At 39.6% G+C, this 20532-nt stretch overlaps 5 protein-coding genes across 5 annotated transcripts; 1 reads left to right on the top strand and 4 right to left on the bottom strand.

Moving 5' to 3' along the window:
* Window positions 1–53: 53 nt before the first annotated feature.
* LOC131881243 (vitelline membrane protein Vm26Ab-like) lies at window positions 54–1145 on the bottom strand. The gene is made up of 2 exons (XM_059228054.1): window positions 942–1145; window positions 54–875 (listed from the first exon to the last, which is right to left on the bottom strand). Exons 1-2 carry the CDS (start codon window positions 951–953, stop codon window positions 84–86), a joined length of 804 nt encoding a protein of 267 aa, XP_059084037.1. The 5' UTR covers window positions 954–1145; the 3' UTR covers window positions 54–83.
* Window positions 1146–6858: 5713 nt separating this feature from the next.
* LOC131880178 (ovochymase-1-like) lies at window positions 6859–10400 on the bottom strand. Its single transcript, XM_059226720.1, has 8 exons — window positions 10223–10400; window positions 9702–10159; window positions 9400–9632; window positions 8435–8612; window positions 8103–8269; window positions 7855–7959; window positions 7296–7441; window positions 6859–7218 (listed from the first exon to the last, which is right to left on the bottom strand). Exons 1-8 carry the CDS (start codon window positions 10268–10270, stop codon window positions 7045–7047), a joined length of 1509 nt encoding a protein of 502 aa, XP_059082703.1. The 5' UTR covers window positions 10271–10400; the 3' UTR covers window positions 6859–7044.
* A 4001-nt stretch (window positions 10401–14401) lies between these two features.
* LOC131880177 (receptor-type tyrosine-protein phosphatase V-like) lies at window positions 14402–19269 on the top strand. Its single transcript, XM_059226719.1, has 6 exons — window positions 14402–14905; window positions 14968–15213; window positions 15966–16332; window positions 16483–16697; window positions 18566–18966; window positions 19064–19269. The coding sequence occupies exons 1-6, from the start codon at window positions 14464–14466 to the stop codon at window positions 19196–19198; spliced, it is 1806 nt and encodes a 601-aa protein (XP_059082702.1). The 5' UTR covers window positions 14402–14463; the 3' UTR covers window positions 19199–19269.
* On the bottom strand, window positions 16677–17506 carry LOC131880187 (glutamate-gated chloride channel alpha-like). The gene is made up of 2 exons (XM_059226730.1): window positions 17234–17506; window positions 16677–17158 (listed from the first exon to the last, which is right to left on the bottom strand). Exons 1-2 carry the CDS (start codon window positions 17349–17351, stop codon window positions 16677–16679), a joined length of 600 nt encoding a protein of 199 aa, XP_059082713.1. The 5' UTR covers window positions 17352–17506.
* Window positions 17605–18558, bottom strand: LOC131880185 (glycine receptor subunit alpha-2-like). The gene has a single exon (XM_059226729.1). It carries the CDS (start codon window positions 18381–18383, stop codon window positions 17706–17708), a length of 678 nt encoding a protein of 225 aa, XP_059082712.1. The 5' UTR covers window positions 18384–18558; the 3' UTR covers window positions 17605–17705.
* Window positions 19270–20532: the final 1263 nt, after the last annotated feature.

Here is a 20532-nt window from a genome sequence, read left to right as displayed (position 1 = left end):
CTTGGATGGAGACCAACGCTCTGACTGATTCGACGATTGACTATTTGACTCTCTTTGGTTCGTTCAGCACGGTAGGAACTCTCCTAACCCGACGATCTCCTCAGGGCTTCTTGGTAGGCCTTATCAAACACAGCTTTGGCCACCTTCACCTCAGGCGTGTCGGTAACAGCCACAGGGAAGTCGCTATCGTAAGCATAATCTCGACCATAATCCGCGTTCTGCAATTCACCAGTATCCTCGAAAAACATGTAATAATCCGGATCCAAGGTCAAGGTCTGCTCTCCACAAGCCGTGCAACCTGAAGGTTGATCTTCAGTGAAATATTGGAACCCGTCGCCAAAAGGGCTATAAGGGACAACATAATTTGTTTCTTCCACGACATACTGAGTGCCGTCGTCCACGTATTGTGACACTGGAGTGAAAGGCACGGAGAAGCGGGGATTCATCGCATTGGTACGGATGAAACCCGGCGCGAACACGGGTGGGGCGGGGTGGGCTAAGTCAATGTCTTCAATGGGCTGAGGTTCCACAAGAAATTCAGGCACTTCAGGTATTTCGGGCACCACTTCAGGTTGGGGTGCTGGCGTTACAGGGTCCACCGTAGGAGCAGGTACAGGAGGAGCCAGGGGTGCGCCATAGCCCGTGGATATGGGGGCGGCGGCTGGAGCACCATAACCCGTGGAGATGGCAGCGGCGGCTGGAGCACCATAACCTGAGGACACGGGTAGATCTGCGGAAGATCCATGATTATGAGCAGGTGCTGAAGTGGGGGTGGGAAGACCGCGATGGGATTTGTGATGCTTTGAATGCTGAGGAGGGTGGTGAAGCACGCCCCCTAGGGATTGGGTTGCCAGACTGAGCACGAGAATGGTTACCTGAAAGTTCAATAGGAGGACCTTTAACATCATCCCGTTTTGAATGAAAAAAATACCCATTCTTACCAAAGCAGTCATGATCAAATTGATGAAAGGCTATAAAGTCGCAGGTGTGTTATCCTAGTTTGCAGAGTGAATATTGTCTTCCCCGAAAGTGCTTGTCCTTATATACTATGTATGCTTGGTCAATATCAGTTCCTGACGGTCGGAGTCATCGCACTCCACCATGAGGAACGGCAGAAAAATAGGATAGGCATCGATATTCCATACCCGTCCAAAGAAATATGGAATGGTTCGAGACTATGGGGCGCTCAAGGAGCAAAACACCCATTGGTTAAACCACCGCTTCTTCCAGCGGAACTTAGCTGAGTCGTCTTCTAAAGTCATCCATTCATGCAGTTGTGAGTAATCCAAAAAAATATGCGTATAATTTTAGTTACTAATTTCATAGAAGTTCCACTTGTGACCATATTTGATTAGTTGATTAAAATAAGATCGGCCTTATTATGAACTTAGTATTTGACTCTCATATATTTTCGTACCGCATAACTCTTGAATTGTTCATGACTTGTTTGAAGGAAAATTCTTGATTGGGCCAAGGTCCGTCCTTCCACTTTTTATGCGTCCCGCGTGTAACCAGAAACTTTTTTTTATTTTTTTTTAATTCTACTTTCTTGAACTCGGGTGAAACTGTCGAACTTTTGGAGTGAGACAAAGCAAGGAGCTTTTTGCCACACAAGGAGAACGTCCTAGAATTCAAGGAGAGGTGTGTCATCCCCACCAGGTTAGTGAGATTTTGTTGTGATTTTGACCGATCAATTAAAGCAATTAAGAAAGTCAATAACCTGGTGTTGCTCCTTGAAATCAATACGCTCCGAATTCACGATTTGATGCCACGAAATACTTTAGGAATTCCAGTTCTCGACCTAAAGCTTTTGCCGGTTGTGGTTGAAGACCATCTCTTGGCTTTTTAGAACGATGACCTGTAGTTGAAGGTCTTCTGTGTTAGCAAACAAAATATTTTTACTTTGAAGATTGTACATCTGCATTAAAAGTGTTGCATTTTATCTACAGTCATGTTGTTGTTCCCTGATAATGTTGAGTAAAGCAACATTGATGTCCCAACATCGTTATGATTGCGACAAACTTTAAAACCTCATGGATCACAAGAAGAAAATGAAGTGAATCTAGACCTTTTCTGCATCAAAATGTCTCCTTGAATTGGAGCAGAAATCATGTGGATATTGATTATGGTTGGGCCAAAGCGCTAGATAATACAATGTCGCCATAAGTATATCAGGCCAACTCGGCCCCGCTCAGCCATCCTCCGATCAATTCTGACTATTGTAAACAAAGCCACTGACCTAAAAGAAGAGCAAACGAAATAGGCGTGCCTACTACTACATTGGTTAAGTGTTTACATCAATCCCAAGACTTCCAACAAAACATTTGGTGACACAAAAGCAAAGGAGCATTTTTTGGTAATTACACAGTTTTCCTTTAAGTTCAAGAAATGATACCGGACATAACAGTATTCTTTTTAAGTTTTCATGCATAAGAAAAATTTCTATCAATTTGTTTTTTTTTCAGGCTTTCTCAATTTCATTTTTAACTTTCAATCAAGTCTTTCAAAGTAACCAAAATGAATTTGACTTACTTTCTAGGAAACAAAAACGTATTTCAGTGGTCTTTGCAAGACTTATCCTTGCTACATAATAACCTAATTTAGAAATGTCAGAATTGCATTAACTTAACTAAGCATTTGCTAAATCAATGGAATTGAAATGTGATGAAAATACATGACAAAGAGTATGAACAATATTGATTGATACTATCTTGTAAAGATTTACTTTCAAGTGAGTTTTAAATAGTTTNAAAATTTCTATCAATTTGTTTTTTTTTCAGGCTTTCTCAATTTCATTTTTAACTTTCAATCAAGTCTTTCAAAGTAACCAAAATGAATTTGACTTTTTTTTTTTTTTTAGATCATCATATTTGTCATTGTAAAATGACCGGTTGCATTTGTGTTTGGACATTTTAGTTTATGAAATGTCTTTATTAAATTGATTGCTATTGACACGAAAGTTTAACCGCTTAAGAATATATTTTCAATGGAAAAAGTACTATACATTTGAATCTCTAAAAATCCCTCCAACTTTGTCTGTCCATATTTATACAAACAGCACCATGAAATTGTAAGAGTATATCATTGTATGAGCTATTTTTGTCTTTAGCGTTGCAAAATCTTAATGTGATGAAAGTAACATCTTCAACAATAATTCAATACGTCAAAACAAAATCGAGAAAGTTAGATCTTCAATTTGTTTGTTTTCAGTGATTTTGCTGAGTTCTTTCACTTGCACAATTTTCAGCAGTTGGTGTTTCCTGGTCTGTGCTGAACGATGGCAGAGCTTCCAGTAAGTGTTTGCGTCAGATGTCACCACTTTGTAATCCAGCGCTTTGGTATGGGCCACTGACACTTTGTCAAAGGAGTTTGATCTAATATGGTATCATCAATACTCTCACGCGATGGTAATAAATGTGCTCGGTTTGGGGGTACCCAACAAATCACTAGATGGGGATCAAATTTATTACTTGTAGAGTTGGTGGCACATTGCAAGCCGATACTTGAGCGCTCGCGTAACTTTGCTAATTGTTACGAATCTGGCCAAAAAATGTTACCTCACATTTTTGGCATCTCAAACCTATCTCTCTGTAATTTTTTAAAAGCTAGCATCAATTTAGAAACTACTTGTCAACACTAAAAGTGCTGTTTTCTGGCAAATAAAACGGTCTCCTAGGACCAAAGCATGCAAGTGAAAGTGCTCAAATGCCGTTTGAGAGATCTTGGTGGAACTTCCAAATGCAAAGGACTGTAAGGTCATTTCTAATGACAAAACAAGTTGCATCACGAATGAACATCTCAGCGAATTGGTTATTGGAATTATTTAGACGCCCAAAATCAATCTTGGAGTGTGCAATTTTAATTGAGACTCACAAACTCCATAAATCGAACCACAAGCTCTGCAGATCTGATGTGAATGAACATCGAGCTAGAAACAAATGTGTCACTGTTTCCACCTCACCCGGTATTTTGAATAGCCTCCAACCCACTACCAAGAATAATGTCGTTGTTGCACGGTGGTACCAACAACATTAAAATGAGCTTGCTCAAATAAAGATGCGTTTTTCTATATTAAAACAATACAAAGACCAACTTTGGTAGAAAAAATGAATCACTAACATTAGCTCTGATTAATATATTAATCCACTGAAAACCTATAAGGAGATAGTATTTTTGAAAACGCAAACATCCATTAATAGACCCTGAGAGATTGCCCCTCAAATGTTGTATTTTGCATCAAATTTGGCAAAAAAATGCTCCGGTTATACGAGATACTTTTCAATGTCGCAGAAATATACAAGAATGTTTCGCTTTTCTGAAGTATGCAGAAAAAGTGAAGCATAGTTTACAATGACACTTATAACTTGTTTAAGATAATTATTTCACAACTATGATGTCATGTTTGTCAACCACGAGTTCAATAAATGTTGATCTTGAAGTTTAATACATTTTTGTTAACATTTGATAAAAAAGTATATGATACGTATAAAATAATCATTGCAAAAAGGGAAAAAAATGAAAATTGAAAGGTCAGATGCATCGATATAATATTTTTAAGACATGGCTGCCCAGTGTAATTTTCATGTTCAACAACACCTGATTGGCGATTCTACATCCCGAATAAGTTGGTAGTGCCAACATTTACTATTTTACTGTTTTAAGGGAATATTTACGGGAATGAAAATATATCATTTATTTATATACCATCGAAAAAGTACATCTTTGTTTTGGCAAAAACTTGAAATATAGTTAAGTCATTTATCGATCTTTTTTTACAACGAAACGCAATATTCAACGTGCAGTTACAAAACATCTCGTAGATAAATATTATAAATCTTATATTCATGCATAACTAAGAGTACTAATAGCGTTGTCTAACTAGTTTTTCATCAATAATATTTCTTAATTGTATTAAGTCATTCAATATGCTTACATGAGCAACTTTCAAAGATGCATATTTAACCAAAATTATTCCTTTTGTTTCTCAAGCAAAGAAAACAGCCACTACGGTAGAAGTCTTGGCATTTGAGCAAACATTTAACTAGAAATTATAACCACCGTGGTTGGCAAGTACTTTTCGTTAGACATAAGAACTAGGATTTTGGGACAACCAAGTGGATCGTACCTTTTACGAATACAAATAAAAAAAGGCGTCATTGTCTCTAACCACTTTGTTTCGAAAAGGATCTCGTTAATATTTCGGCTCGAAAGGGTGGATTGTCGCTCAAAATATACCGCGATTCTTTTGACGATACCCTACCCCAATTTCAGATTAGACGAGATTATGAGCCATTGGTCAGGCTAAAACACCCACAGGCCACAAGAAGTCAACAAGTTTTGAAAAGTCCTTTTTGCTGAACGTTGATAAATGGCTTTGAGATGAAGGAGGCTCGTTTTAAAACAACTGGACGTACAACAGATATTTGCGTTTGTGAATAAGATTTATTGCACATTTCTCCTTTTGGTGTTTTTTGATGCTGCACTATATCGTTCATTAGGATAATCAGTCATGTATATAATGATGTTTGATGTGTTTACCTTCATTTCTTCCCTATCATAATAGATCTGATGCAACTGACCAAAAAACAGTCGTTGCATATTTTCCCCCATTTTTTACATTTCAAGCTTAGCGTAAGCAATCGGATATTGTAGCTGCCCTGATGTAAGTAAACAGACACCATTTTTCTGAATATGATTTAATAAAATTGTGTAGATATTTTCAATTATTGTTGTTTCTTTACCATTTTTCCTTGCATGCACAACTTTTTAAAGAAACGTTTCGTCTTCAAAAATTTAAAAAAAAATGAATGAAAATTGGCCAAAATGGTTCTGTTTTATTTTCGATGAAATTTAAGGAATACAATCGACATTTTACTTTCCTTTTGCCAATAATTTAGGAGGTTATTCAATAATTACAGTTTTGACACAAAACGAATTACCTCACTTCTTTTTCCAATAGCAAACCATGTGAAATTAACCCTGAAAGTAAAAACGCCTCATTCTTAAAGATTCTTCCGTCTTTGAGACCAGGAGACTAAAAACTTGATAGGAAGAGAAGATGAGAGTTAATCAACGTTGAATTGAAATGAAAATCTTTATTGTGAGGATACTTTTACTTCATTAGATTGTTTAACAGTGGTGACATGTATCACAATGGATTAAAGAATATTATGATTAAAGAATCGCTCCAATCAGTAGAGTAGGTCCATATCGTGATCATATTGAGCCCATGTTATAAACTGTTCAAAAGAATAACAAACCTTGCCCTTGTCATCCTCCAATCTCCATTGCATCATAAGATTTCTTGAGGTCTTGTTGCAACTTTTGATTGAGCCGTTGTCTTGAAAAGAGTGACAGTCAAAATTTGATTATTAATCATGCATACCTGTGCACTAGACATTGATTCATTTGAAGGCATTATTTACGATCTGTCATTAACAAGATGTCAACTCTGACATAAGTAGGGCTCATCACTTTTACCAACCTTCTCAAACACATGTGGATAGATATAACGTCGGAATGATTTCTCTTTCAGAATCGATTGCCCTGAAACAAAATGTCCAATTAAATTCTCAGACATTTCTACCACAAACTTGACCACAAGCTTGTGCATCCAACCAAAGACAAATAACTGCCTATATCCTGGCCTGTATGGGGCTCTCAATGAGCTTCGCTCCACTAGTAAACGATCACAAGTATCTCATTTCAACTAAAAAGGACCAGCATTTCGGGTCTATTTACATGATGCCCAGACAGTTGTTGAGCTCAACACTAAAAAGTCCAAGAAGTCTTGTGCCTTTTATGGATGTTGACTTGACGGATCCATGATGGATTAATTAGTAGCCAAGCCCCATGATGTGACTGATGCAATGTAGTTTATTTCAAGTCATTGTATTATTAGATGACCATGGCGCCTTTGAAAATGGTCAAATAATAACAACACAATCATACAATCACACGAATCTAATAGCTATTCGTACATGTGGAATAACAAAGATTAAAGTCCAAGCTGATGATCGAAAATTGATCCAAGTCATAATGCTCCTAAAGGTAGGTGTGACCAGTATGGGCACCAATGAAATCCAGATACTCAGACACACGACTGAAACCATTGGGGTGGTTCCTGCCACAACCACGATCGGGACCGAAGCTCACGATCCCATATTGAATCCAGGGACTACCTCGGAAAGAGTTTTGAAGAGCTCCGCCGCTGTCACCCTGAATTAATGAATCAATGGCTTTGTTAATCATATTCGATGGTGCTTTTAGAGCCAATGGATTCCGTCGATCCTCACCTGACAAGTACTGGCACGATTTCCAAAGTTTTGGGCACATATGTTGGTGTCTTTGACTTTGCTCCCGTAGGTTTTCCGGCAATCACGATTCGAGATCACATTAAGTCGAAGTTTGTTGAGAGTCCGGCTGATTTTGCGATTGTTGCCTAAAATGAGATAATCAGATGTAAAGTGATCAAAGTTGTACACAATCTCTTCAATTCTTCGAAGAACTCAGATGTCACGGAGTAAAAGAACAGGTCCTTTGGGGAGAGACGTATATGCACATGTTAGGTGTCAGGAATTTTTGCCACCTTCGATAGACCAACAACTATATCCTGCTACAGTTCGTTCATTGTTCTACTGCACATGAAAATTGCTTTGTCAAGTCCGTTGTGGTGTCAAAATTCCAACATCCAGGCATGATTACCGCCCACTCAAATACCAAACTGAAAACGTCCCAATCAATCTCATTCGAAACTGAACATTCTTTCGATTGATTCTATGCGTGGTTGAATCGTACAACATATTATACATATTCCATGTGATTATCCCTAAGCTCCCCATTGATTTTGGTCACCTTGTGCTTCCACCAATCCCCATCCAGCCGTCACCATGATTTGACCAACAGTCGGGTGGGTTTCCTCGTTGTTACGAAGAGGCAGACAAACGGGCAAGATGGTTTCTACAAGATCAAATGAAATGAAAATCTCATCTTATCTATCGGACAGACAGACAGACACTCAATCCAATTGGACGAACGCATGAGAATGCCAAAGTTGAGACTCTACATTCCAGGGCAAATGCTTTTTTTTGCTGTTATCGAACCTGAGTAGGTCACTTTTCTCGGGAGCTTGATCAGTGCCACATCATTGGTGAGGACATTGTCGATGTAATTGGGATGTTCATAGAATTCCTCGGAAAACATGATGACTCGCCCCGATTCCTTCTCATATAAATTATGGGCCCCCAAATACACGTAGGATGAGTTAGCTCTGTGGGGAAGGAAAAAAAGCAGCATCCAAATTTTAAATCCTCTCGATTCGCCGCCCAAGACAGGAATAATGACACAATATGGGCGATTATAAATTTCACGCATTCAGAGACGACTTTGGGTTGTGGACGTTTGCGTTTTGGAGTACTGGCTTGTTTTGTGGTACCTGATTGTGCAATGGGCGGCCGTTAGAATCCATTGATCGCTGATCAACGTTCCTCCGCAGAACCATTTCTTGTTGAAGGATATTCCAACCAACCACGGAAATTCGTTCTGTTCGGCCTCAGACCCTCCGACAATTCGTGTGGCTTGGAAACCACGGAACGGCGAAATGCCACACCCCTCTGCCAACCAAGAGAAAATATTTATGAAGTGTAAGGAGTCTGTTCAAAGGATTTTCAAGTTTTATTTAGGGCTTCTATGACTTAAAAGAGACTGGAATTTGTTGCCTTGAATCTTCTTCCGAAAACAGTGTCGGGAAATATTGAAAATAATTTGGAAAGGGTATAAGGGGATAAATGTTTGGATAACACACACTACATTGTGCAAATATTATATGCAAGAGCGAACATAAAATCTTTTTCTGCACTATTTCTTTATGTGTTCTCAGGTAGTAGATCATTTTCGGAACCTATCTCCCCTAATTTTTAGCACCTCGAATAGTACGTCGATTAAAAACTCTTTCAGAATCTATTGGTTCTCGTCAAGTTTTTACTCTTTTACCGAAATTATGATATGAAAGTGCGAATAAGAATTCCTTACATTTTGTAGTACCTTCTTTAAAGCCAACATAAAATAAGGTTAATTTCTACACCGGAATGTTTCAACAGAATTCCGGCTCAACCGAAATCGGAAATGTTGGCCAAAAATTCCGTGCACAAAGAGATGCTATTTTGAATGCGTAATACTATTGTGATATTTAAAAAAATATCATCGTGAGCGAAAGCTTTTGAATGGCCTGAATGTTTAGACCTTTTTTGTGGCCTCAAAACGTCACCAAATTTCACTCGGAACAAGTCACCCTTTTTTCTCAAATCGGAGCTGAGCTTGATTCCAGAAAAGAGTTACATAAAGCACCAAAACTATTCCTTTGAAGATACAAGTTGTCGAAATAATTCACCAAGGACTCACCTTCTCCATTAAACCCAATTGCCAATTCGTCCTCACGATCCATCTGGGCAATCGTTGTGGTCTCCACGAAATCCTCCGTGGTGTAAGGTTCCTCGTCCATATGGGTCTGATCGATGACTCGCCATTGGCACGTGAACCCAGCATGTTCGGTTTCGGAGGAACTGCGGAAGTAAAGTAACGCCTGGTTGGTGAAAGATTTCACAGTGAATTTCTCCCGATAGGTCCCACAGATCCTGGAACAAAGCAATGGCCCGGAGTCAAACAAAGGCTTAGTGGGATGTGAATGAATATGATGGCCTTACAAAAAGAACTCGTCTTTTTGCGAGTTGGGGTTGAAGAGCAGGTAATCTTTCAGATTGGATGGGGTGCAATCTTCCGTTTCCACGTGGCTACAAGTCAACTCGATGATGCTTAATTCAGGAGCATGCATCCTCCACACGCACGAAAAGTTGGAGGGATAGTTTTGCGGGTAATTGGGGGATTCGATGGTGCCCGTCTCGCCAATCACAAGATCACCCCAATTCTGACCGCATTTTCGACGACCCGAATGGCTTCGGAAGATGTCACCCTGAATATCGGCCGGGTCAAAGCCAATGAAAGGTAATTGGACGGGGTCTTCCATTTTCGACTCGGGGTCTTCGTCTTCTTGGTCTGCCTCATCGTCGGAGCTCAAGATCTCTGCACTTTGAAGGGGTTGGGGTACCAGGGATTCCAAATCCGGATAATCATCCAAATCGGAACATGATCTCTCCGGTGTAAACTAAGAGGGTACGTTTTAAAAAGATCCGTTTGGACTGATTTCATTGTGATTATGGTATCTTACCAGGATGACCAGGGTCAGAAGAGAAGCTAGTTTAAGGAGGACCATCATGAAAACACAAGTTCCAACTAACACAGTGCCTTGTGGGAACACACTTAAGTAGGTGTTAATCTCTATAAATCACAAGTCATTAGAGTTCGCACCTCTTTCACAGTTTCTGTTCCAGCCTTATGAATAATGGGATCACGCTTAGATAAGCTCCTCATCGTTTGTCTGCGGGGATGGGATTCGATTCGACGCGTCTTGCTCTTCAATTGGGATTGGGAACACGAAATCCGAGGGTTGTTTGCTATCCATTCGCCTTCAATAATAACAACGACTTTCCGAGTGAAGTCTTCTTCAAGCTAACGATGTCACACGCGTCATGTCGTACAAGTTCTCGCACCTGCCGCAGATTCGTTTCACTCATGAGTGAAGTAAGCATATTGAGGGGATCTCTTTTTCTTCCCGGCCTAGTATGTACATAGAGTGCTCCTAGCTTTGGTTGCCTCAGGATATCTCGATTTAGAACCACACAAATTCACGACAGACGTTTTACCAACTACTGCCACTATTTCTACCTCTCTTACTTTGACAGCCACTCCCTCTTCAATTGCTACTTTGGTTACTCGGCCAAGAACTTTTTCCATTGTGGTCAAAAGAACCACTGAAGCCTCGTCGTCGCCGTGATCCTCACAATTCTCATCGTGCTTGATGACGGCCATTCGATAATGTTCACTCGATTGGGGACAATTAGTGTCAGGACGCATATGTAAACATTTCGATCCCAACTTCAGCCCGAGTTTCGGTAATGTCAAGATTAAGAAACGCGTCGTTGGGCACCTTGCTATCTTTAAGTATTGGTATTGGTGAGCTAGATGAAGTGACTCAGCCAAGAGGGATTGATCTGGATTGATTGATTCATTTAATTCGGATATCTATTTCGTGGTTCGGAAATACACAAGTTCATTTAGTATAAAGAAATGGGGAAAACGCTCATGAAGTTCACGATTCTTGAATATCCATTATTATGCGGTTTATGCGGTAAAATCGTTGTTTGCCTTATAAGTAGCCAAAACTCGAGTATGCGTCGAGTCTGCGATAGCTAAATACTCTTGATTACCAAGCGCGTCAACAAAGTATTTGCTGGCTCATGTTATTAGCGTAATCTCACTTTTATCCACAGTTTTGTTCACTACCTCACGGACTTCTAGAGATGTGGTCTGCGAACGGAAGCAACATTTTCTCATCTCCTAAAGTGCTCACTTTATTACAAACTAGCACTTCATGTAGTCTCAAGATTTGAGCCCAAAACTGTCCTTAGGGAACTCAAGAGATATGGCCAAAGTTATCTAATAAACACCACATAAAATTCGAATTTTCGGCCTGCTCTTGGTCAGCTAGGTAAGCTTTTGACAACATGACCTTGAAAAGAACCGCTTTAGAGATAAATAACATAAAAATGACATGCCTTCAATTGAGGAGAGCCCCGTTTCTTATTTTATTACTTCAATTCGAAAAGTGGCTCAGATTTGCTGTGACCAAGAGCAGGCCGATTTGACGGGAAGCTTGTTCGCAGTCCATATTTCTAGAAGTTCGTGACTACTTTGAGTAAATATTGTTCAATTGTAAACAGTTTTCATGATATTAGTACCTTAATATACATATGAAGAAGCAATAAAGTCTTCCTTCAATTCGACCCGTAGGCAAAGTCCAATATTTGATTGATTTTCGGTCGGAGGGAAAGAAACACCGCTTCAAGTTGCCTTTGAAGAAAATTGAACCGAAAATATAACACGTATCAGTAAATTGATCTATTAAATATACAACTTTTTCTCGTAATAAAACAATAGATTTGAAATTTAGGTCAATTTGTGATAAAAATTTGCCCATTTTTGGATTGACACAAATAAAGGAAAACACGGTTCAAAACTCTCCGGAAATCATCCAACTTCTTGCTCGACATAGAAATCGTTAGGATTCTTTTCAATTATCACAAGACCTCGAAAAAAAGTTAAAACCTAAAATAACTTTGTAACTTTTTTGTGCTTTTCGCCGAAAAAAACAATAATCTAATGTTCTCACTCTTTTTAGGGTTGAGTTTTGTCGAGCTATTTTTCACATCTCAGAACATTTTCAGCAGTTTTGTTATGTGATTCATTCCTCTTCTGCTTCCTTTTTAAGTTGTTGTTTCAGCATGATTAGATGAACTATTGAATCCTCAGCCAGAGGCTTCTAGCATTTTCTTGCGGGGTGTTTGGTTTTCACCTGCTTTACTAACTGCGCAAAGAATATAATCTCCGCTACGATTACAATGAAAGATTAAGATTCATGTAATTGGCGCCACTTCAAACTTTATTCAATTTTTGGCCTACTAATGAATTCGCATAACAAATTCAACTCCCTGTTTTTTTTTGTTTGGCAAAGTCAGCAAAAGAGAGTTGCAGTTGAACTAGCTAGCCTACCTGGCGTCATGGGTTTGAACCCACCCATAATTCAAAATCATTGTGTGAACAAAAGCGCCCTAAGCAATAACAATAGGCTTTAGAAAAGAATCAATTGTATACCATGACATCTATATTAATTAAAAACATGTCCACATATCAAACATTAACAATATAATGTTTATTTCTTGTAAATAAAACCAGGAAACTTTGATTGCACTTCAAATATTGCAAAGGATTTTGAGAAGATCATGAAGTTCAAACTTTTAGAGTTTCTTGAAGTCCATGATGCCCTTCATCTTAGCCAGCATGGGTTCCAAGCACATTTTAGCACGGTTACCCAACTGATTGAACATATAGAACAGATTATTCAGGATCTAGAGAGATATGAGTCAGTTGATGTTGCCTATCTTAATTTTGCTAAGGCCTTTGATAAAGTAGATCACGGGCTTTTGTTGAATAGAATTCATGACATTGGGATCCAAGGCAAGGTTCTCAATTGGATAAGAAGCTTTATGTATGATAGGAAGCAAGTTGTTAAGGTTGAAGGGTCACTTAGTGCCATATGTGATGTCAAGTCAGGGGTTCCCCAGGGCTCGATCTAGGGCCCCTCCTTTTTATAATATTCGTTGCCCCGCTTCAAAAGCTTAGTATTACTGCCAGTCTCTCTTCTTATGCTGACGATACAAAGATACAAGGGTTATTGAGATTAATATTGCCCTGAACAATAAAAAATTCCGCTCAATGATCTTCGGGTCCTCTCCTTTGAATACTCCACTCATAGATGATGAAGGTAAAGATATTGAGCATGTCTCATCTATGAAATATTTAGGTGCAGTCCTCCGAAATTCATGGAGCTAATTCATGTGTCAATTGAGTTAGACGCGATCATCTGGTCTAGATTGATGCCAGTGTACATGTGTCCAACTCAGTCGACGCCGTGACCTTTTCAAAACACCAAGAGAACGCCTGGCTTACTCGGATGTCCGACATCAATAACAGTCAGGTACCGTACAGCCACTGACGTACGAGGCAGTGATGATTTCAGTGACATATCCGTTCCATCGTTTGCTTGTAGTGGGCAAGTTTTCCAGTTTAATCTTGTTATCAGTAATGAATTGATTCCAAGTCTTGAAATTAACCTTTCATTTTTTAGTGCTGCAGATTACATTCCTTGTAGCGGTTAAAAAAGCCCGTGAAATAGCCTCCAGGGCCTTCCTAGCAGAATCAAATCGTATTCGAACTGGACGACAAGATGAGCAGATGATGACAAATTTAAGGTAAGCAAAAACAGCCTGAATATACGAAATCGAGGTCCCTGACTTTTGACCATGATTTGATGTCGACAAAGGTGCATAGAAAAGCACATCCCAACCATCTTTTTCGCACTTTCAGTTCTCTTCAAACGATGAATAGTCCTGGTGTTTGAAGTTTAGTCATACGGTATTAAGAGTTTTCGAAATTTGGAAGGGATAATTCCCCCATGAGCGAGCGTGATTACGAGCTCTTTTGAATGTCTGTCTGGCTCCTGATTTAAATCTTTTTTAAAGGAAAGAAAATGTCAACAAGTGTTCCAAGAATATGAAGGAAAATCTAATGTCATGGTTTTTAGAAACTGCGATAAATTCAAAGAAGTTCCTTGTTCTCTTCACTGAGCTTGCTTTCTTTGTGCTAAAATCTCGAAATGTTTCACTTCAATAATCTCTTAACCTCACTTCTGACAAAAATTCCGACAGGATGTACCGATAAGTTCGACTGACGTCTTAAAGGATTTTTGACCCATATTGACTCCTTTATTTGAGTTATCACCCGCTCTCTAACATGCAATTTGGTTTGAAATTGTTGTTAATCATTCAAAGTGGAATGTGGAACTTGGTGGTCACTAAGAGGACCTTGGATTGCCATGATCTCAAAGGGGAAGGTGCTTTGTTGGAAGCTGTCATGGGTGAAGACATCACCATTGACTGCCATCTGCCCGAATCCATCAAACAATGCGTGTGGACCCCTCAAAATTCAAGTTACCCCGAATGCACTGCACCCATGAACGAAGAAAGCTCCATTATTTTTGCCCAAACCAGACCCAACTACATCTGTAGTTTCCGACCAAGTCATTGCTCGTTAAGTTTCACCACCATCCAAAGAGAAAATATGGGCGTCTGGACTTTGGGCACCGTCAGTTCCACCAATGCGTTTTACCAATATTTCGCCATTCTTGTTCGTAATACAGGGGTTGTTCCGCGTAGCCGCGTTCAATCTAAGATGGGTAATTTACTCGATCATTTAGGCATTTTGAGCTCAATCAAGTGTTTCTGCTATCTCTTTTAGACGATTCTTGTTTCTTGACGGATACGATCTTTCAGACGGATGCGTCAGTCTTTCAACACTTGGATGAAGTGGAAAGTCCTCAGGAATGTCAAGTGAAGTGTCAGGAAATTGGGAAATGCACTTACTGGACATGGGCGGACTCGGATATGAAGTCCCTGTCCAAGCGCTGTTTCTTACGAGGTGGAGACGATGATGGTTTGGGAAAAGAGAGACAACATTTTGTGTCAGGGCCGAAATATTGCTCAGGTATTATTCACAGTAATAACATGAAAGTAAAATTTGTAACAAGTGGTAGCACTCTGACCAAGAGTAAAAATAGCATAAAGAACGTGAACTCAGTCGAGTGCTCAAAATGTGTTGTTTAATTTACATTGCTTTTGCCCTTTCATTCCTTCGAAGTTAGTAAGGGGTTTTTGCAGCAAATGAAAAGTAATAGTTTCAACCTTCTCGAAACAATTCATATCAAGTCATCTGAAAATCGATACTAATAAATAGTAACGAGGCTCGTCATAGCGAAAATCCCATTATTAGCACGAACTTTTCTGTTATTGAAATTTCAGCCGACGTTGATAAGGGGAAAAGTCACATGATGATCATATTTTTGGAACCTTCATATAAATGTGATAAAGAACAAGAAAATCGAACAATAGGCAATGAAATAATTTCCTTGAGTAAAGAGAGATATTTGTTTGTTTAGGAATGAGATGCCAGCTCGTTGGCTCTACCTCCCATCTCATAATGGGTGTCCCAATGAAGAGATATTCCCACCCAACATTATCACACCCATCATTTATTCTTACCTCACCCTCGGGATTGACCCCAGGTTTGCCCATTAATGCTTTTCAAGCAGCGTCCATGTTGTAATTTAACTACCACTAAGAATCTTTGCCTGCGCTCGTCAGGGATAAAATCATTGGTAGCATGTAGGAAAGCGGACGCTTCAACAATAAATTACTGCTGCTAGTGTAAAACTAATAACTGTGGATTGCATTTTGTAGATTCGGAATTGATTTTAAGGAGACTCTCCAAAACCTTGCGCCCCCCAAAGGAAGGGGTAAATGAGGCCAAGTTTAGCGTAACGACGTTGATGATAAGTGTCGTGGTTGCGATTGTTTTAATGGCGGGTGTCATGGCCTCATTGGTGCGACGATATTCTCAGCGAACTGAACGGGATTACAACTCTTTGGATTTGGCAGTGGATGTAGGGCATCCCATCCCTGTGACAAAGCTAATCAGTCTTGTTCAGAGAAAAGTTGTGCCTTTACCGAACGAGTTCAAGAGGCTCACTGACACGGACAGAGCCAAGAACATCATCGCTAAATCAAGAGAGATTGGAAAGTCCAAGCTGAATATTTCATTGAATAGGTGAGAATATATTGATTTCCTTTTTAATTTGACATTTACTGAAATTGTTTGTGGGAGGTTTGGAGAGTATTTAGTCAAAAGTGCCGTCCACTCTCAGAAACCTAGTCAAAAAAGCACAATACTGTTAAATCAATAATTTGTTTTCCGCAGAGTCCGCCATATTTTGCCATATGATGAGTGCCGATTGATTCTGAATACCAAGATTGAAGATTCCGACTATATTAATGCCTCTATAATGCTTGGAACCCCAGACATTGGTAACTTGATTGCTTGCCAAATCCCAAGCGATGAGGTCGAGGATCATTATTGGCAAATGATCGCGGAGAATCCAATCTGTGTGGTGGTTAATTTAGACGAAAGCAGTCGTAAGTACCATCAGATTTAGGAGTTTGTCCATGGTTCTGATTGGTCATCCAAACGTCCAACCAGTAGATAATATTAAAGATAACCATCACCCCAAAATAGACACGAATGCATATTTTGTCAACTTTTCGCGTAATCTTTCGAGCATCCTCATTAGTATTGCCGGATTTCTTGGACACACTAGCAACCCAACCATCTTGGCCAACTTTCAGCCCCAAATTATTCACCGGGTGAACTTGAGCGGGGATTTTGGCCTCCTTGAGTCCCTCATCTCGATCGATGATCGAGTATTTGAGTGTAATCACCACAATAAACTCCAAGAGAACGGCAAAAACGAAGCAAATGCATCCGACCATCCAGAAATCTAGCTTGGTTGCATAGGATACTGGAGGGGTGACAGTGGTTGTGGCTCCGAACATGGAGGACACCGTCAAAAGAGCAGTCATTCCCATGACTACACGACCTTATATGGAGAGAAATCAAACGTTTTGGGAATTTACTTCTACTCTTTTACTAGTCATTGCCAAAGATACTTTACCAGGAATGTGTTCAATTGGAATGAACATTGACATCCAGCCCAAGCAAACAAACAACAATGATGGTAGATACGTCCTAAGAAGGTGATAGGTCAGCTTGCGGGTCAAGGAGATTCGCATGACAATGGACGGGAACAATCCTAGTGAGGAGAATGAAATCAGTCTTGAAGTATATGCAGTCAACTATATTATTGTTTTGCAGAAATAGAAATCTCGATTAGGCATTGGCAATGACATTTTTTAGACATAAAATCTGAATAGCTACTGTAGCTGATAGACTGCTTGGAGGCTGATGACTACTAATTTCAGACACAATGGGCCTGAGTTGTTTTATATCACATAGGTACAGTGCATTAACCAAAATGAGTTGCCGAAAATCCCCGGCCTTAGGAACATCAATTTATTGTAATTTTAATCTTTAAGAACAGGGCAATTGAGCGACCCACACTTGAATATAAAACACACCTGATTATCCTATCTGTCCATGCTAGGAGGTGTTCTTCTTAACTTGCCTGTTTCGTAGAAGACCATCTCTTTGCCACACAAATCAACCTCCAGATAATGTTGGTTCAGGTTCAGGTTTTCTCGGATGCGACTTCCCGTTTCGTTCCACCCAAATTTGATCAGAGTCATAACGGTGCTCCAACTCTCGAAAAGGACATAGCAATGCTGAGTATCCACCGGATAGTTGCTGAAGTCCATGGGACAAGAGAGGTCCAAAGTGATTTTCAATGCATATAAAAGGGTTTTATCGGGATAGATTCGAAGATATTCAGGGGTGAGAACATAAGCAGGCACCTCGATGGACTTGGCTGAATCCACGTAAACATCCGGAAACCAGATCAATGAGGTTGGGTTGCGATTCAGGATGACATAATCCATGTTTCCACTTTGGTTCATTGTGGTCTGTATCCGAGGATCTTGCCAGTGTGATCTGAGAATGCATTCGATACTAATCGACTGAGTTGGCTCATCGATGGCCAGAATTCCTCCGAGAAAAATGGAATAGTTCACCATTAATGGACCACCCAGAGGAGTGGGTGGAATCGTTTGGAAATCATAATTGTCCGGAAGGAACACCAAATCAGAGAGATTGACTCCCAAAACGGGTTGAACAGATCCGATGAGCAAAACGAATCCAGCTGCGTTCATTTTGAGACCTTGTTTTTTTTAATGTCTTATGTTGAACGATTGATAATTGCAACTGCTTGTTCTTTGAACCGATCAGATGGGTATGGAGAGCCTATACATATTTGATAGGGTTAGATATGGATCAATAAATGAGTGGAAGTTCTAAATTAGAAACCCATCATTACAATAGCATTTCGTTTCAGTTTGGACGACAAATGCAAATAACATGAATGTTCAATTACGGAGTGGAACCACCATCATTCTCAAAGAGCACTCGACACAAACGAACAAGAGCAAGTCAATGACCAAAACCAGCTATCGATTCAATTCAAGACAAGTGGAACACTTTAGCTTCAACGCGTGGAACAAGCATCAAATTCCCAAGGACCTGTCTACTTTTTGCAGTTTAATCGAAAGTGTCATCCACTTATCAAAAACGGAACTCAACCACACAAAGGGTTCAATTTTGGTCCAATGCAATGATGGAAGTACCAAAAGTGGCTTTTTCATAGCCTGTCTCGTCCTGGCCCATGAGCTGGGCATAAAAAGTGAAATGAGCGTCTACAAGACCGTGTTTGCCCTCCGAGAATGTCGTAGTCATGTGGTGAGTAATTGATGGAAATTTTGACATGCAGAGTGGAAAGTAATTTCAGATCCAAAGCGATATCGTAAACCGTTTTTGTTTGCCATTGTTCCTCCAGGTACCCACGGAGTTTCAATATCGGGCCGTTTACGAAGTGGTTTCCATGTTGGCTAAAATCCACAAAAGAAGGAGCTCGAAACGAAAATCATCCGTTAGGGCTGCACCCTCATCATCAATCATCACAACAGTTTAGGATCAATCTCAATCTTAATGATGCCATGAAAAGAATGAATTTTCTTATGAACACGAAAAATGTCGATGACAGTCTTTTTTTTCTCTTTTTGAAGATTGGAGGGAGGAATGTGCAAAGTGAAATTCGCGAATGGATGAGTTTCATGCACAACGGCAAGTTTCCGCCTACGTATCCGTCTTTAGGAGAAATTAGCTCATTTTCTCGGCCACTTTTCGGTGAACACCTTCCAAGGAACCACCATCACACAAAACTTTCAACCAACGACATTTGGCTTTACAACAAGAGAGTTAATGGCAAGGAATGACCAACAGACGCCTCAAGCAGCCACATCAATTTTTTTTGAAAACTTTCGGAGAATTCAACTTTGCCCGTGGAAACATTTCTGTTGAGGTTGTTTCATTTTTTCTTTGATGGAAGAGGGTGTCTGCTTGACCAGGAAAAGTTCAAAAGGAAGACTTTGAACGTATACAAGCAAATCCTGGACCCCAGTTCAGATTATTTATTACGAGTTGCGAATGTCTGAGGGAAACTTCTTCTAATTGTAACGATTGAACAAACCATTCAGGAGAGTCAGGCTAACTTTTAATGGTTGGAGGGAAGACACTATATATGAAGAAGAGCTGGCTTGTTTGGTAAAGCGAGCATTTGAAAGCGGGAGTTAAAAATTGTGTCTAAAGAGAGTCTTTTTTGACGCAATGTTTTAAGATAATCTTGAACGTGGCCCGATTCTTTCAAAAATGTTTAATCTTTTCAAGTTCTAAGAAAACATGAGACCCAACCAATAAGATGAAAAGCAAATAGGCCTGGTGAAGCAAAGGAACAGCAGGAAGAAATAAAAGTACGCCCCCCTTTTTACACATGAAGATTACAGCCAATTTGCACAATTATGCCAATAGATTGTAAAAATTTGGGTGGCTGAGCCATGTTACATTTATTTGAATAAATTTGTGGTGTTGTTCTGGCACCACACAACTGTATCCTGGCTCAATTACAAACAAACCAATAACTTAAATAATTGTTTACTCTATGCAATGGCACAGGTTTGTGCCAGCAGTTTTAGTCAATACATCAAGGCAGGTTTGTTGTCCTTAACAAGTGATTTAGTTTAGTGTGTGGGAAATATATTTAGTTCACAAACCCTGCACTGAATTTTTCTACTTGTAGTCCAGGTTATCATTCTTCCATTTCAAGTTGTCATTTTCTTCTAACGAAAGGCCACTTTGAGAGATGGCAAAAGAACTTGTCTTAACACCTTAGTTGAAAGAAGAGTGCTGCTTATGATTGCTTATAATCCATTGATAGTAGGTGTACAAGGAAAAGATCAATGATATCAA

This window comes from Tigriopus californicus, chromosome 5 (assembly GCF_007210705.1).
Source record: "Tigriopus californicus strain San Diego chromosome 5, Tcal_SD_v2.1, whole genome shotgun sequence".
Classification (NCBI taxonomy): Eukaryota; Metazoa; Arthropoda; class Copepoda; order Harpacticoida; family Harpacticidae; genus Tigriopus; species Tigriopus californicus.
This window is presented reverse-complemented; position numbering and strand designations above follow the sequence as displayed.